General features: G+C 36.4%; 2 protein-coding genes across 2 annotated transcripts; one reads left to right on the top strand and one right to left on the bottom strand.

The window, feature by feature from the left end:
* Positions 1 to 258: 258 nt before the first annotated feature.
* Positions 259 to 6,481, bottom strand: pagr1 (PAXIP1 associated glutamate-rich protein 1). Its single transcript, XM_007248683.4, has 5 exons — positions 6,219 to 6,481; positions 5,256 to 5,414; positions 2,613 to 2,934; positions 1,920 to 2,008; positions 259 to 935 (listed from the first exon to the last, which is right to left on the bottom strand). Exons 2-5 carry the CDS (start codon positions 5,404 to 5,406, stop codon positions 685 to 687), a joined length of 813 nt encoding a protein of 270 aa, XP_007248745.2. The 5' UTR covers positions 5,407 to 5,414; positions 6,219 to 6,481; the 3' UTR covers positions 259 to 684.
* A 2,615-nt stretch (positions 6,482 to 9,096) lies between these two features.
* On the top strand, positions 9,097 to 15,155 carry vps25 (vacuolar protein sorting 25 homolog). The gene is made up of 6 exons (XM_007248682.4): positions 9,097 to 9,193; positions 11,422 to 11,567; positions 12,634 to 12,687; positions 12,792 to 12,880; positions 13,829 to 13,904; positions 14,032 to 15,155. The coding sequence occupies exons 1-6, from the start codon at positions 9,147 to 9,149 to the stop codon at positions 14,142 to 14,144; spliced, it is 525 nt and encodes a 174-aa protein (XP_007248744.1). The 5' UTR covers positions 9,097 to 9,146; the 3' UTR covers positions 14,145 to 15,155.
* The last annotated feature ends 129 nt before the right edge of the window (positions 15,156 to 15,284 follow it).

Genomic DNA, 15,284 nt, shown 5'->3' with positions numbered 1-15,284 from the left:
GTATGCCTTTTGCTCGTTTGGAGCTACGCAATATGTACTTTTCCTGTCATTATGAGAGCAAAGACACTCTGACATGCATTAGAAGAGTAAAGCTTTAAACAAATCTATTTTTTTTGTTAAGGACTTTCCTTAAAATAAATTTAGGACATTTCTGAGGAAGTTCTTGGTAAATGAAGCCCAATGTCACTGTCATTTAAAAAAACATTAATTACAAAAACAGCAACTTTACATTAAAATGAATAGCCTGAACTTCCAATGGAAAGCCAATGTAAAAGACCTTTATTTCCAATCATTTTGGAGCATTTACATTGGTTCATTTCTCATGAAATTCTGACAATATAAATAACAGATGCCAGATTATAAAAAAAATAAACAGCTTTTTTGACGGCGACAATATGATGTATTTTATATCGCTCATTTAGTTTCAAACAATACATTTCCTAAAATCAAACAGCTACCATCTGAACATACATTTATTCAAGTTAAAAAAATTCTCTTTTTCACATACTCGACCTCTCACTCACTCAAAGCCACACACATACGCATATACAGCTGATTGTTTTTTGTTTGTTTGTTTTTTTAAAGAAACGTCATGAACATTAAACCCGTTATTAAAAATTAAGTTAAATCACAGCCCTCCTGAAAAATGAGGGTCCGTGCTGAACAGTTTGTGTGGGAGGTTCTTCAGTATCTCCTCTGCCTGGGGCTGAAGACAGTGCTGGGGTCGCTGTCCCTCTCTCTCTCTTTCTCTCGCTCCCGCTGGCTGTTGGGAGATAAGCGCTCCTGAGGGGGCGGCCTGGGGGGCGGTTTTTCACTTTTGAAAAGATCACGACCTGTTCTGAGGATGTGCTCCTCGATCTTCCTGTGCCGCTTCATGTCGGAGAGAACCTTGTCCAGCCGGGCCTCACGCTTCACTGAGGAGCGGGCGGACGAGCCTGAGAAAAAGAGGGTAAAGAGAGAGAGAGAGACGAGAGCAAAAATCAAAAATCACACATTTCCCACCAAGTCTAAATGTAGTAATTATTACGGTCTAAAGCAGCAGTGTCCCTCTTATTTCAAGCAAACATTCATTTACCATGCAGTACAGTGTCAAAAGGGCTGAACCACTTCTATTAAAAAGATTATTTGTTTGTTAATGAAGAAATAAATATTACTTGCTAGTGGATCAGTGACTGGCTGACTGACAAATGACTGAAAAACACAACCAGACGCCACTGTCTGACCCCACAGCTCTACATACAAACACAGTCTGAGCTGTGATATCATTAACAGTGCTGTTAATAAGTATTTGCCCTCTTACAGATGTATTTTGCATTTTAATTTTACTTACATTTTTCAACTTACCACATCAAACAGCTTTTAATACCAGACAAAGATAACCTGACTAAATACTAATATAAAAATATAAAAAGATATATATGTTTATTAAGCGAACAAAGCTATCCAAACAAACATGGTCCTTTGCGAAAAATTAATTGTGTGATGGTCTGGGTTTATGGCTTTGAACCTAAATAACTTGCTGTAATAGATGGAAAATGAATTCTGCTCCTTGCCAGAAAATCCTGTAGGATAATATCTGTCCATCAGTTTGTAACCTAAAGCTCAGACGTACTTGGGTTCTTCAGCAGGACAATGACCCAAAGCACACCAGCAAGTTGTGGCACACCCAAGGTAATATGTTTAGGGGCAAAAACTGCTTTTTTTTTATTTACTCAGTAAGTATTGCAAAAACAAAAGGCATCTGTATAGAGTAAATACTTTTTCGCCACACTGTATATCTCCTTGTGACAGATGCCACTGTAGATACAGATAATCAATGTCGAAGCTGATCTGTGTTTAGCCGTAGAGCAATGTAATATCTCCTCAAGCCGTTTGACATAGTTTAATAATATATTTTTAGCCTCTAAATGTTGTCTTACCTGGCGTCCTGCGTCGGCTGAGGAAGGAGTTCCTAGGAGTCGCCATGGTTTGCTCTTCATCAAAGTCAAACTCAGTCGGTGACGGAGCTCTACAGAACAGAAGAGAGCATCCCACTTAATCAATAATCCTTCTTTTAGTGTGAAAGTTTTAAATTCAGATTATCTGAGTGACTAAGGCCTAAAACAAATTCCAGCAAGTCAAATAAATCCAAGCTATTTTATAACTTAATTAAATCTCTGACCTCCAAGAAGATTTGATTGTGACTTTTATTTACAATTTCAAGGCTCACAAATTACTATTGATTTGATTGACTACTTTGCACACTATAGCAGAATATATACAATAAAGTACAAGTTTTTTATGTTCATAATTTTTTACATTTGAAGATAGCATGAGGGTGAGTACACTGAGTATGATTAATCAATTTAAGTGGTTTTTAAATTTACTTACTGTATAAAAGTATTTATGCATAGAAGTCATGAAAAATAACATTATAATTTAAAGCTGTTAATAACTATTAATAACCACAATTCACAGTTTTTCTCCAGTTTTCTTTAACACAGTTTTCTAAAGGCATCTTTTCTCTGTATTTTGAGTGTTTAAGTAAGAAGAGCACTGTCTGTGGTAGCTCACTGTTTAGAGTTAGAGAGTTTAAATTGAATTTATAAATGTATAAAGAGCAGGTCACTCACTTGCACTGGCTGTCGTCCTCCTTGGCCTCCTGAGAGTCTTCACCGTCTCTCTCCGGTGAAGGGGTGCGTGGGGGAGTGGGTGGTCTTCGGGGGAGAGGAACCCACTTCAGCTCCAGTTCTTCTCCTTTAGCCAGCAACTCATACAGGTGCTTTATCTCCTGTGGCTGAGGCATCCAGGTCTTTGGGTCCTCCATCTCCTCATCGCTGTATGGAATTTCCCAATCTTCTTCCTCCTCTGCAGGAGCCTGCACGCCTCCATTCATCTCGTCGTCTGCCTTCGTCCCCTCTTTCTGCTCTTCTGTCTCCTTGTCTTTCAACTCATCTTAAATGAAGGAAAGAAATGTGTGTGAACAGCGGACCAAAGCAGTTAAAGAAAAGAAAAATGAGAACAGGAACCAAAATAATTGGAGAAACAAAATACTCCCAACATGATCATTTAACCTACTGTATAAACATACAACAATATTAAATATGTTTTTCCATTAACTGTTTTGTTTTTAAAGACCTATCTGAAGCAGAGTTCTTCAAATCAACCAAAATATTCTCTAGACAGGTTGCTGATTTAGATATTTTGCTTATTTTGGGAACATAACATTCAGACAAAGGCCCCAAACATTGAGTAAAATGTGTCTTAATTCATTTTAAAACATTTTAAATGAATTTAAAATCAAATTGGATTCTTCCCCAGTTAGTACAAGGTTTGTTTGAAGGGGACATATTATATAAAACTAACTTTTTGTGTGCTTTTTTATTTCCACTTTCCGTCTCGCTCCTATAAACACTCCAACCATTAAAAAATATTCTTCTGTTTTCTGTGAATCAGTTAAAAGTGTTTGGTGTCAGGAATCAGGTGCTTCAATGAGCTGTTTGAAAGCTTCCATATTGTGACATTACAATCAGGAAACCTGCATAGAACTACCTGGCATTTCTGTCATTTTGATTGAGAACCTTAGACAGTACACAGCACGATTAGCCAGCAGACTTCGTCTGACGGAGGGATCTGTAATGTAATGTAATGTAATGTATAGGGGTGTGACGAGACACTAATATCACGAGACGAGACACGATATTGGGGTCACGATAACGAGACGAGACGAGATTTAAAAATTAAATTTTAAAGAAAACAATTCTTTAAAATTTTTGGACAAAATCATATACCGCAAACTTAACAGACTGGTTTCTCCTACACATTGATTCTATAAGGAATAGAAATAAGAATAAAAAATAAAAATACAACTTTTCTAAGTCTTATATACACTCTAAAAAATAGAGGTACGATATGAGTACTTTTTTGTACTTAAAGGTACACTCTTTATAATTGTACCTTCAAAGGTACAATACTGGTCTTTACAGGGTCAGATTTGTTCCCTCTGAAGTACAAAGTAATTTCTAACAGCAATAAGTACAAATTTGTACCATTTAACCAGCCAAAGGGTACATTCAGTATTCTGCATCACTGCACTAATAAACAATATATATTTAAATTGCACATTTTTTTATTTGAAAGCCAGACAATTTTGGATCATCAAGTTTTTGAGCCAAATTTAGTTGATGATAATGTTTATAATCTTTATAATCTTTACTGGCACAAAAACCATGGGTACAAAAAAGGACTTTCACTGAAAGGTACTTTTTTGTACCTCAATATAAGGTACAGCCCCAGCGACAAGCTTTGTACTCTTTTAAGTACAAATCTGTACTTACTTTTCTTAGTGTGAAATAAGTACAAACCACAACCAGTCATATTAAGACTATGGTTTGTGTTTTTTTCTCCTAAATATCTTGTAATCTAACCATGCATAACCATAACCAGTCATATTAAGACTATGCTTAAGGTGCAAACAGAGACAGAATTTTTTTTTTAAAACAGTACAGAGTTAAGGGATTAGTAAAACTGTCTATGAAATAGTCACATGTAGGATTTACTTACAGTATTTATATATGGTTTGTGTCTTGTTGGTCTGTTACCGTTTATTGTTTTCACTGGAGCCAAAATGCAGCCAGAAAGTAGCAGAAGCATCTTCTATGCCAGGAGTATATAATTATATTAAATAATTAAGTGCTATATCTTGTAAGGTTGTTTGAACTGAATGATGTAAAAATGTAGAAGAAGAAGAAGAAGAAGAAGAAGAAGAAGAAGAAGAAGAAGAAGAAATGCCTCTCTGGAGAGATTTTGTTTACATTTATCCCGTCTCTCTGTCGGCGTGACTAGTTTCACGGCCGCGGTACCGCCACCCTGACAACACGGGTTGGAACCCGCGTGAGGAGCGGTGTGTTTGTTTATTTATTTTTTTCCTTACCGCGTCTGCACAGGTCTGATTGATTGAACAGAGCGTTTGGTGATCTTACCCCACACGTGATTGGTCTGTGAGTTTACTGCGCCGCACAATTAAATCCGTCTCAGTAGTTTATCGGTTTGGGTCCGCCCATTAGCTGCTCTCACACTCGCTGCTACTGGGTTGCCAGATCCCTCTTAAAAAGTCCACATTACACTGTTTTTTTTTCTCCCGCGAGACAGGTTTAAGCTTGACGAGAAATATCGTCACATTTAATCTCGCGAGATCTCGTGGCACGATATCTCGTTACACCCCTAGTAATGTAATATAAAGTGAACTAAACAGGAAGTGCAGCTTGCTTCCATACCTTTCCCCTCATCATCCTTGGTCTCTTCAGTAGTCTGTGTTGTCTGTTCACCTCCATCTTTCTCACTCTCCTCTTCTTTTGATTTGTCATCCTCCCTCACAGCTATCTGCTCAACTCTGTCAGAGAGGGAGGACTCCTCCACCGCCTGCATCCTGACAGCTGAGAAAAAGTAAGAAAACAGTTAAGTAAGTTTAAAGTTTACCATTAAATTATCTTTAGTGGAAAAACAGAAGTAAATAAAACAAAACATTACCTCGACATAGAAATAACAACTATCAGACTACTTAAAAGAAATGAAAAGGCCGATAACATAAGATTGGCTGAACAAATAAACAACTGTATAAGATTACTCTATATAAACTTATATACACTGTACATAACGTACTGGTACTGCTGCTACTATTCCTGAGTAAGATGTCTAATGTGTTAAATTTTAAGATAAGATAAGATAAGATAAGTTAAGATAATGCTTTTTTAAAAATTCTGCAGCATGGAAATCTGCAATTAACAGAGCAGAGCAGAGCAGAGGAAAGGAAATATACATTGGTATAAATGTACTAAATTAATTAAAAAAGAAAAAAAAAACTATGAAATTAGAGGAAACATGTCTCCCCAGTATGTGTTATGGTAATCAGTGAGCAGTGATATTGCACATAAGCGAACAAAAGTAATAAATAGCTGTTAGGAGATACTGCGCACAGTTATTAATTTTAAAAGCATATTAAATTAATTTAAAGAACTTACTATGGTGAATTTATCTGTTCCACCTTAAACGTTGCAACGCCAGAATGGAACATCTTGGCCATTTAAGGTGGAACGGATACTTCCAATAAATAGGAAAATAATAAGCACAAACTTCGCACCACAGAATTATTACGTAAAAATAACGTTAAAAAGACAACATAAAACAAGAGTTATACAATACATGTTTCCTGTTTAATAACAGTAAATCTTTAAACTTACATGAGAAGTTAGCTCACAGACTAACGGATGTATCAAAAGATTAGAGCATAAAGTCCGAGTAAATGCGGCTACAGCACCGAGATTACATGCAGCACAGCTTAAACCACTCCAGTATTTGTGTAAAAGTTGTAATTAAATAAAACACAGCTGTACTTCAGCGATAACCTGCAGATAATGTGAGTTTCATTGCTGATATTCATGAACAGAGGCCAGTGTTTATCTCCTAACGAGACTCCCGCCGCCTACATTCAGTACGGGAGGAGAGAGCAGCACAGCGCCGCCGGGCGGGGGGAGGAGCAGCCTGCGCCCCCTGAGGACTTTTATCACATATATACTTTTATCACACATACAAAAAGCACAGTTCATTCATAAATCACATCTTGTTGGATTTACGAATAATTAAATGTGTACCTACCAATACAAAAAATGATTTTTACATTGTGGATTAATATTAAAGAATAAAAAACAATTAATTGGCGTTTTCATTTGTGTCCCTTAATTGTTTTTATGTTTTTATTATTAATTACGGAGCCTGGGAGGGGCCGTGGATAAAAAAATAATAAAATCGAGTGAACGATGTAGCAGTTCGTGCTCACGTTTTCTTTAATTCGAGTGAACGATTTGCAATTCGTGCTCACGATTTCTTTAATTCGTGCTCACGATTTCTGTAATTCGTGCGCACGATTTCTGTAATTCGAGTGAACGATTTCTGTAATTCGTGCTCACGTTTTTATGCGCAATAAGACAAGAAGCTCGGAGGGAAAGGAGCATTTTCTCTCTTGATCTGTTACAGGGGTGCAGTAATGATAATCAGTTATCTACCTTTATAACCTGCTGTTATTAATGCACTAGTGTTACAGTTAGATGTACAGTACAGTGAGCAGATTTTGCCTGGTGGTGGAATCTCTACAGCGCGTGGGGGAGAGCCGTCCGCGGCATCGGTTCCCCCGCCGCCAGACACCTGCCGCGCGCGCAGGTCTTCACGGAGCTTATTTACCAACAATGTAGACAAATACAGTCAATTCCAGTCATGAATAAAGGAAACAAACATTTTACTGATGCAGGACAACTGTGTGTTATTAAAACCAGATCAAAACAAAGTTATAATGCAATGTGCAAATGTGTTTATTAATTTCTAAATAACATTCAGCCAGCCTCCAAGGAAATGCACACCTTCTTAAATCTGGTTACATCATTATTACTTTTATGATAGATTTAATCTATATTTTAATAATTTGTATAATAAATAAACACATAATTCAGAAAATATACATTTAAGAAGTTTATAATTATTATATTTTTTTTTATTTGAAGCTTGTGGCATGTTTCTGGGCAGGACACTGTGATTTGAGAATAAGCAGATATTCAGGACATTTCATCAGATATAGAAACTTAATTATTTTAGGAAACATATTGGAATAAATTATCAAATTGATCCAAATTATTATATGAAATGCCTATTTACTAAATATCTTAATACATTGTATTAATAGTATTTTAGACCAGCTATTTTGATTTTATATAGTGTTACATATTTAAAGCAGCTCTTATATGAGCCATTCATAGACAACTGTCACACCTTGCATTAATTTTGTATTATCTTTATTAACTTTTACAGTGTACATTTGGACCTAAATCTTATAGCTGTATATTTATATAATTATACTTCTTTACGTTATACTATTGTTGAAAATAAGAAATTATAAACAGTTCCACATTGCATTATAACTTTGTTTTGATCTGGTTTTAATAACACACAGTTATCCTGCATTAGTAATGTTTGTTTCCTTTAATCATGACTGGAATTGACTATATTTGTCTATATTGTTGGTAAATAAGCTCCGTGAAGACCTGCGCTCGCGGCCAGGGAACCCGTGCCGCGGACGGCTCTCCCCCACGCGCTGTAGAGATTCCACCACCAGGCAAAATCTGCTCACTGTACTGTACATCTAACTGTAACACTAGTGCATTAATATCAGCAGGTTATAAAGGTAGATAACTGATTATCATCACTGCACCCCTGTAACAGATCAAGAGAGAAAATGCTCCTTTCCCTCCCAGCTTATTGTCTTATTGCATAAAAACGTGAGCAGGAATTACAGAAATCGTTCACTCGAATTACAGAAATCGTGCGCACGAATTACAGAAATCGTGAGCACGAATTAAAGAAATCGTGAGCACGAATTGCAAATCGTTCACTCGAATTAAAGAAAACGTGAGCACGAACTGCTACATCGTTCACTCGATTTAATTGTTTTTTTTATCCACGGCCCCTCCCGGGCTCCGTAATTAATCAATGTAAAAAAACAAAACAAAACAAAAACAATAAAGGGTGTTTCCAAATTATTTTTGACTGGTACGATACATTGTTGAATTTTTAAATAATCTATATATGTTTGATTAACAAAATGTACTTTAAAGCTTGACAATAAAATGGTAACATAAGTGTTTAAATATGACATATTTATCAGGTTCAGATTAAAAAGGATAAAGCGCTTTTTCCCTGTAATTCATTCCACTGACAATATATTATTATATCTCTTAGATCTATTAACACTTTTTACTACATAGTTCCATGTGTTTCCCTTAATTGTTTTGATGTCCTTAATATCAATCTACAATGTAGAAAATAAATTAAAGAAAGAAAGAAAAAAAAGAAAAAAAACATTGAATGGGTGTCCAAACTTTTGACGGGTACTGTAGCTAAATGTTTATTTATAAATTGTTTATTATTTATTTTATTCAGTTATAAATTCTAATACAGGGACTAGCATATCAGTGAGGTGGTGAGGTATCACATGATTGAGTTATATTTTATTACAATTATTAAAAAATAATCAGGGTTTATTTTGTAAGAGACTTTTAATTTGAAAGGCGTGGCCCGGTCCCTCCATAGCTGTGAGGCAGGCTGACAGGTTAGTGTTGGAGATGAGTTTTGAGTGGCCCTGGCAGTACAATTTCCCTCCGTTCTTCACGTAAGTACGACTGTCTGAGCCCCGCTGGGGGAGGGCGGGAGCCGGGGAGCAGGAGCGCCGGGCTCCGGGGTTAGGAGAGGGTCTGTGGGGGTGTTGGGGAGAAATTTCACAGCTGGGAGAAATGATCCTCTCTCAGACCGGTGTTCTGTCGAGTTGTGCTGCCTGTCAAACTGTGCTACCCTAGTGTGTATTTAACGTAAAAATACAAATATTTGAGCATGTAGCATGCAATAGAAGTGTCTATGATATTTAAATAGACTTAATCGCCGTGTCAGGATAAAAATAAGGCAATATAGGAGATAAAAAATTAATTATTAATTATACTTTTATTACTTTTTTAGACGGTTATAACACTCAAGCAAACGATAATTGTGAGTGCAGACTGTCTAGTGCACCCGGAAAAAAACTAAATTATCAGGAAAAACTAGAGGTGGATTACCTAGGTCCAGAAATGAAAAATCCATCCATTGGATTTCTACTTTACTTTAATTTTTACTTTTACAAAAACCCTGGGTTGGATTTTTACTTTCTGAACCTAGGTTACCCACCTCTAGGAAAAACACACATGAAAATAGTAAAAATGAAAGTTTTGCGCATGCGCACATTCGCTAAGTAGCACATATCGATGGTTAACACAATTCGACACAACACCGGCCGTGTAGCTGCTGCGCTAAGGAAGTTATCAGCGCTAACCGATATTTTCTGTTTCAGCTCTTCAGAAAAACACACAGGAAAATATTAATTTTAATAAAATAAAATATATTATTATTAGACAGTTTAATAGCCACATAAATCGTTTGTTTAGATTGCTGACCGGCTTTCATTCCACACTAAACGAGCTAACAGTTAACTAGTAAATAACCAACACAACTAACTAAAAAATAAACTTAACGCTTTAGCTGTTTTAGCTAACATAATTGACCAGTTTTCTTTATGAGAATGAACGCATAATATGTTAATGTTATGTGTAAAATGGACAGTTTTAAAGGAACATCATTTTAAAAAATATATTGCTTGGCCAGGACTTATTAAGGCGTTGGAAATGAGACCCTAAGGCATGGGAACGAGGTAATAATGCTAACCGTACACTAGGCGACTTCGAAAAGACTAAAGTCTGACATCCTCTCACATTTAAAGACAAGTCACAGACTTTTAGTCACAGACAAAGATTTGTCAAAGAATGACTATCTGATAGGTTCCCTATTATTTATAAGACTGCAACTAGATTCTTTCTGAGATTATTTATAATATAAAAATGTATTTATGTTTCTTCAAACAATCACTGACCATCAGTAAATTTGCATTTTATTTGAAAATCAAGGGATCAAAGTCTGGAGGAAGAGTGGAGAGACACACAGTCCAAACTGCTCGAGGTCTAGTGTAAAGTTTTCACCAATTAGTGATGGTTTGGAGAGACATTTCATCTGCTGGTGTTGATCCACTGTGTTTTATCAAGTCCAAAAATCTTGCAGAACTTCATACTTGCCTCTGGTGACAACTTTTATGAAGATGTGGATTTCATTTTCCAGCAGGACACTACTAAAAGTGACATATAGTATTCTAATTTTTATTAACAAAAAAAGGAATAAACTATTAAAATGGTTCACTATAATATGAGTTTCGCATTTTGAACTGAATTAGGGACAATTTGAGTCGATGCATTGAATTTGCAGATTAGAATTTATTTAATTTTTTATCCATTGATGAGTATGTTTGGAAATTGATTGGCATAGTGTGCTTGGGTATTGATTGGGATGGCTATTGATTGATATGGCTTTTGAGGAGTATGATATCAATATGTATGGATAGTATTAACTAGTATGGCTATTTTGCTTTTTTTATTGGTATAAATATGTGTGGCTATTACTCTGAATTGCTATGAATAAGTATTGATGGATAGGCACTTTGTTGTAATGGGAATATATTGATACTAAGTGGCAGGTTATAGATGAGTAATGGTATCAGCAAAAATGCTATATATAATGTTGGAGAGATTGTTATCCGATACTGTTACACATTTATGCTGAAACAGTTGGGTAGTGGAGTTTTTGTGTAGCCTATTTTTAGATGCTTATCTTAAATTAAGTGTAGTTTTAAAAGAACAAGTGTCATATTGCACTGCTTGATATTCCATATAACAATATTTGTATTATTAAAGTAATTTGTAATGATTAAATTGCCATTTGTTTTATTTAGAAGTCTAATGGTTTGTATCTTTTCTTTTTCAGATTGCAGCCAAATGTTGATACAAGACAGAAGCAGCTGGCGGCGTGGTGCTCGCTCGTCTTGTCATATTTCCGCCATCGGAAGCTTTACACAGTCGACGTGCTGGAGGCTCAAGAAAGCCCCGTGTTCAACAACAAGAAGATCGAGAGTATCCTTCAAAACGGCAGATGTTATGTTACAGAAATGAAATAACTTCCTATATTTAGCTCTTGGATGCCCTTTATAGTAGTGTCTCCTAAATCATCACTGGCCAGTTGAACCTGTGTTTGAGTTAGCCATCATCGAACACTTCATCAGTGAACTGTTTCTTATACACTATATAGACAAAATAACGGAGACAATTGTTCATTCACTGTGGAGAGTTTATCATGTTTTAGTGTTTTGACTTTCCAGAAAAGACTTTCTACTAAATTTGGGAAGCACTGCTGTGAGAATTTGATTGCATTTACTGACAAAAGCACAAGTGAGGCCAGGATGTTAAATGATGACCACCCTACTTCATACCAACAGTATTGGGTTGAGAACCATCCATAATTCCAGAGAACACAGTTCCACCTCTCCACAGCTCAATCCTGGAGGCTTAATTCCCCTCAGGACATGCCAAACAGAGGGGATGGCTCTGATTGATTTTCCATCTTCTCTCAGCTTCACAGTTGCTTGTTTGATTTTCACGTTGGTTATTTTTCTAATAAATGCACAGTCTGCACAGATAAAACCCAAATCTGAATATGAGCATTCAGACATTCAGTGCTATTTATTGTTTAAATAATGAATGTATCAGGACACACCTAAGCAACAAAACACACCTGCCAGTCACATGCTTCAATACTTTTGCTCACAAGAAAAATGGAAGGGTTCAGACAGAAGGTGCTGAGCTGTGTATCAAATCTAGATGTAAATACCTGGAAATAAGGAGGTTGCTCTTTTGTCTCATGTTGATCTTTTAATAGTATAGTATATCTTGGCTCCTGCGGTTCTAGGGATGTAATAAATTGAAACTGCGAGGCAGGAGGTTCTAATTAAGTTAGCTGTAAGTGTAATTTATCTGTACACTTATTCAATTGTGTAATTTAACTCCAATTTGAACCAAACCTAATTTTAGTCAGTCTTATTTCTAGCCAAAGCCTTCTCTTTTTCTTAAAAGATTTTCTTGAAATACGCTGACTGATTTATTCTGTGAAGTCTCGTTATTTGTCTTGACCTCCGTTGCTCAGGAAAGCTCTCTGTTGAGGCTATACAGGTTGTCTTTGAGGAGCTGAGAAAAAAAGGTAATTTGATAGAATGGTTAAACTGTTGGTTTATTGTAAGCTTAGTGCTGTGTCTGTGCATCAGCTCTAATAAAACCATAACAGTCTTTCACAATTTGTTTCAGGGAACCTGGAATGGATGGACAAAAACAAAACACGCTGTTTAATCATGTGGCGAAGACCTGAGGAGTGGGGCAAGCTGATTTATCAGTGGGTGAGTTTTCCATTAATCACATAAAGGCATAATTTTGTTTTTTGGAAGTAAAGAAGGTGGTCGGTTTATCGTAGATCTTAAGCCAGTTTCACTATGCAGCTCATAACCAGAACACATTTATTGGTAAATGTGTACTTTTTAGTGATATTGTAATGGAATTAACACTTCCTATTGACCATGAAAGTAACTTTAAACAGTCTACAAACAGTCTTGTGTTCTTCAGTCTAATTTTATTATTTCATTATATCAACCACAGATAACATGTCTCTCCAAACCATTATTAACAATCAGTAAATTTTACATTTCATTTGGAAATCAAGGGATCAGAGTCTGGAGGAAGAGTGGAGAGACACACAGTCCAAACTGCTCGAGGTCTAGTGTGAAGTTTCCACCCATCAGTGATGGTTTGGAGAGACATGTCAGTCATCTGCTGGTGTTGATCCACTGTGTTTTATTATCAAGTCTAAAGTCAGTGCAGTTTTGTTTTCCCACAAAATCTTACAGCACTTCATGCTTCCCTCTGCTACTGACAACTTTTTTGGAGATGCGGATTTTATTTTCCAGCAGGACTTGGCACACTGCCCACACTGCTAAAAGTACCAATTGGTCTCATATAATAATAAAACTTTCTGAGACACTGATTTTTGGGTTTTCATTGGCTGTAAGCCATAATCATCAACAATATAAAAAATAAACACTTAAAATAGATTTTTTTTAATACATTTTTTAATAGATGTTTAATACATCTATATAATATATGAGTTTCACATTTGGAACTGAATTATTGAAATAAAAAAAGTAACTTTACAATGATATTCCAATTTTTTGAGATGCACTACTATATACTGTATACATAAGTTCGTGTGTGTGTGTATCAATATATGCCATGACTACACACTTTACTGTGTAGTTATGTAAAGTACCTTGTGCTGTATTTCTCGGTTTCAGGTCTCTAAAAACGGCATGGTCAACTCAGTGTTTACACTTTATGAACTGTCTAACGGTGACGACACAGAAAACGAAGGTACTCCTGCTGTCCACGCTTGTTTATGACTGAATCTAGACCCAGTGGTCAATCATGCTGCATTGATTCACCCTTTAATGATGAAATAGCACATGCTGAATACATTTCTTTACACTTAATTTCCCAGAATTCCATGGGCTTGAGGACTGGATGCTGCTGCGCTCTCTGCAGGCCCTGCAGACTGAAGGCAAGGCAGAAATCATCACGATGGACGACGGGAAAGGAGTCAAGTTTTTCTGAATTGCGCTTTTCAGAATCAGACTTTGGGAAGGCGGGGTTAATGGGCTTCTTCTACTGGGTTCAACTCTCAGATGGCCTCTAGGGGCCGGTTTTCCTGATGCAGATTAAGTCTAGGACTGGACTTAATGGGATTTCCAATGCGGATCCCCACCTAACGGTGTGTTCCAGTCTTAAGCTGTGACCAGAAAATCATGGCACTAGTCATAGCACTCTATTACTTCAAGGAACAGTCCATTCTGAATTCTGTTTTTAACCTAATTTGCTTCTGTAGCATACGGCCGATTAGCAGAGGCTATAATCAGTGTTCCATGTAGCTGAAATGTTCATTTGGTTCTTTCAGTAGATTTTCAGCACAGGAAAATTATTCATTATCTATTGCTAATGCTAATCAGTGACTCGCTAACTGCAGGGAGAGATAAGGATAAAAACTACTGTAATCAAGTCAATGCATTGCATAGATATACCCAAAAACCCAAAATACATAAATACTTTCCTTGTTGGAACTGTTCTGATATTGGTGGTTTTACACCTGACAAACTGACTTATAGATTATAGATTTCAGAGAATTTAGCAAAACAAGACATGGGATTTCACTCCAGGACATCATGCAAAGGGCTGGAAGTTCAGTCAACCACTAATGCATATCAGAAACAAACAAAAAAAAATGTTTTGAAAAATCTCCACCTCGACACCTCGACTTTGTACATAAAGTTAGTTTTTGCTGTAAATCCCACAGGACTCTATTACTTGAATATCTCCTTTGTGTGCTACCATGTCAACCCAAAGGACCCCTGTTTGGGAACCTCCTAACGATTCCTGGTTAAAAAGAGACTAATCTAACTCTCTGGCATAAAACGTGACGGTGCTGGTGGTCCATGTGGTTCATACCAACAATTTGCTGAAACTTCTCAGTAGCATTATGTTACTTTTCTTGTTTGTGTCCCTCCACCTTTTCTACCAGTGTAAAACTGTACAAATACTGTACAAATAAACCGGACAGGTTTTCATTTCTCTCGGTTTCAGCTCTTGATATATGATGTGATGCATTTGTACAGGTAGAACAAATAGAACCTTTCTTTTCTCTTTAGAATTTATGTTCACACGGCAGGTAATGATTTTCTGCTAGGGCTGCACAATATG

Source organism: Astyanax mexicanus, chromosome 15 (assembly GCF_023375975.1).
Source record: "Astyanax mexicanus isolate ESR-SI-001 chromosome 15, AstMex3_surface, whole genome shotgun sequence".
NCBI lineage: Eukaryota > Metazoa > Chordata > Actinopteri > Characiformes > Acestrorhamphidae > Astyanax > Astyanax mexicanus.
The sequence above is the reverse complement of the archived record's forward strand: the minus strand, read 5'-3'. Positions and strand labels throughout refer to the sequence as shown.

Excerpts from the sequence above, each read along its gene's own strand:
- vps25 (XM_007248682.4), top strand. The coding sequence starts at position 9,147 with ATGAGTTTTGAGTGGCCCTGGCAGTACAATTTCCCTCCGTTCTTCAC. Across the intron at positions 9,194-11,421 it reads AATTTCCCTCCGTTCTTCAC|ATTGCAGCCAAATGTTGATA; the intron begins GTAAGTACGACT and ends TTTCTTTTTCAG. Across the intron at positions 12,688-12,791 it reads TGAGGAGCTGAGAAAAAAAG|GGAACCTGGAATGGATGGAC; the intron begins GTAATTTGATAG and ends AATTTGTTTCAG.
- pagr1 (XM_007248683.4), bottom strand. The coding sequence starts at position 5,406 with ATGCAGGCGGTGGAGGAGTCCTCCCTCTCTGACAGAGTTGAGCAGATA. Across the intron at positions 2,009-2,612 it reads GAGGACGACAGCCAGTGCAA|AGCTCCGTCACCGACTGAGT; the intron begins GTGAGTGACCTG and ends TCTGTTCTGTAG. Across the intron at positions 936-1,919 it reads CAGCCGACGCAGGACGCCAG|GCTCGTCCGCCCGCTCCTCA; the intron begins GTAAGACAACAT and ends TCTTTTTCTCAG.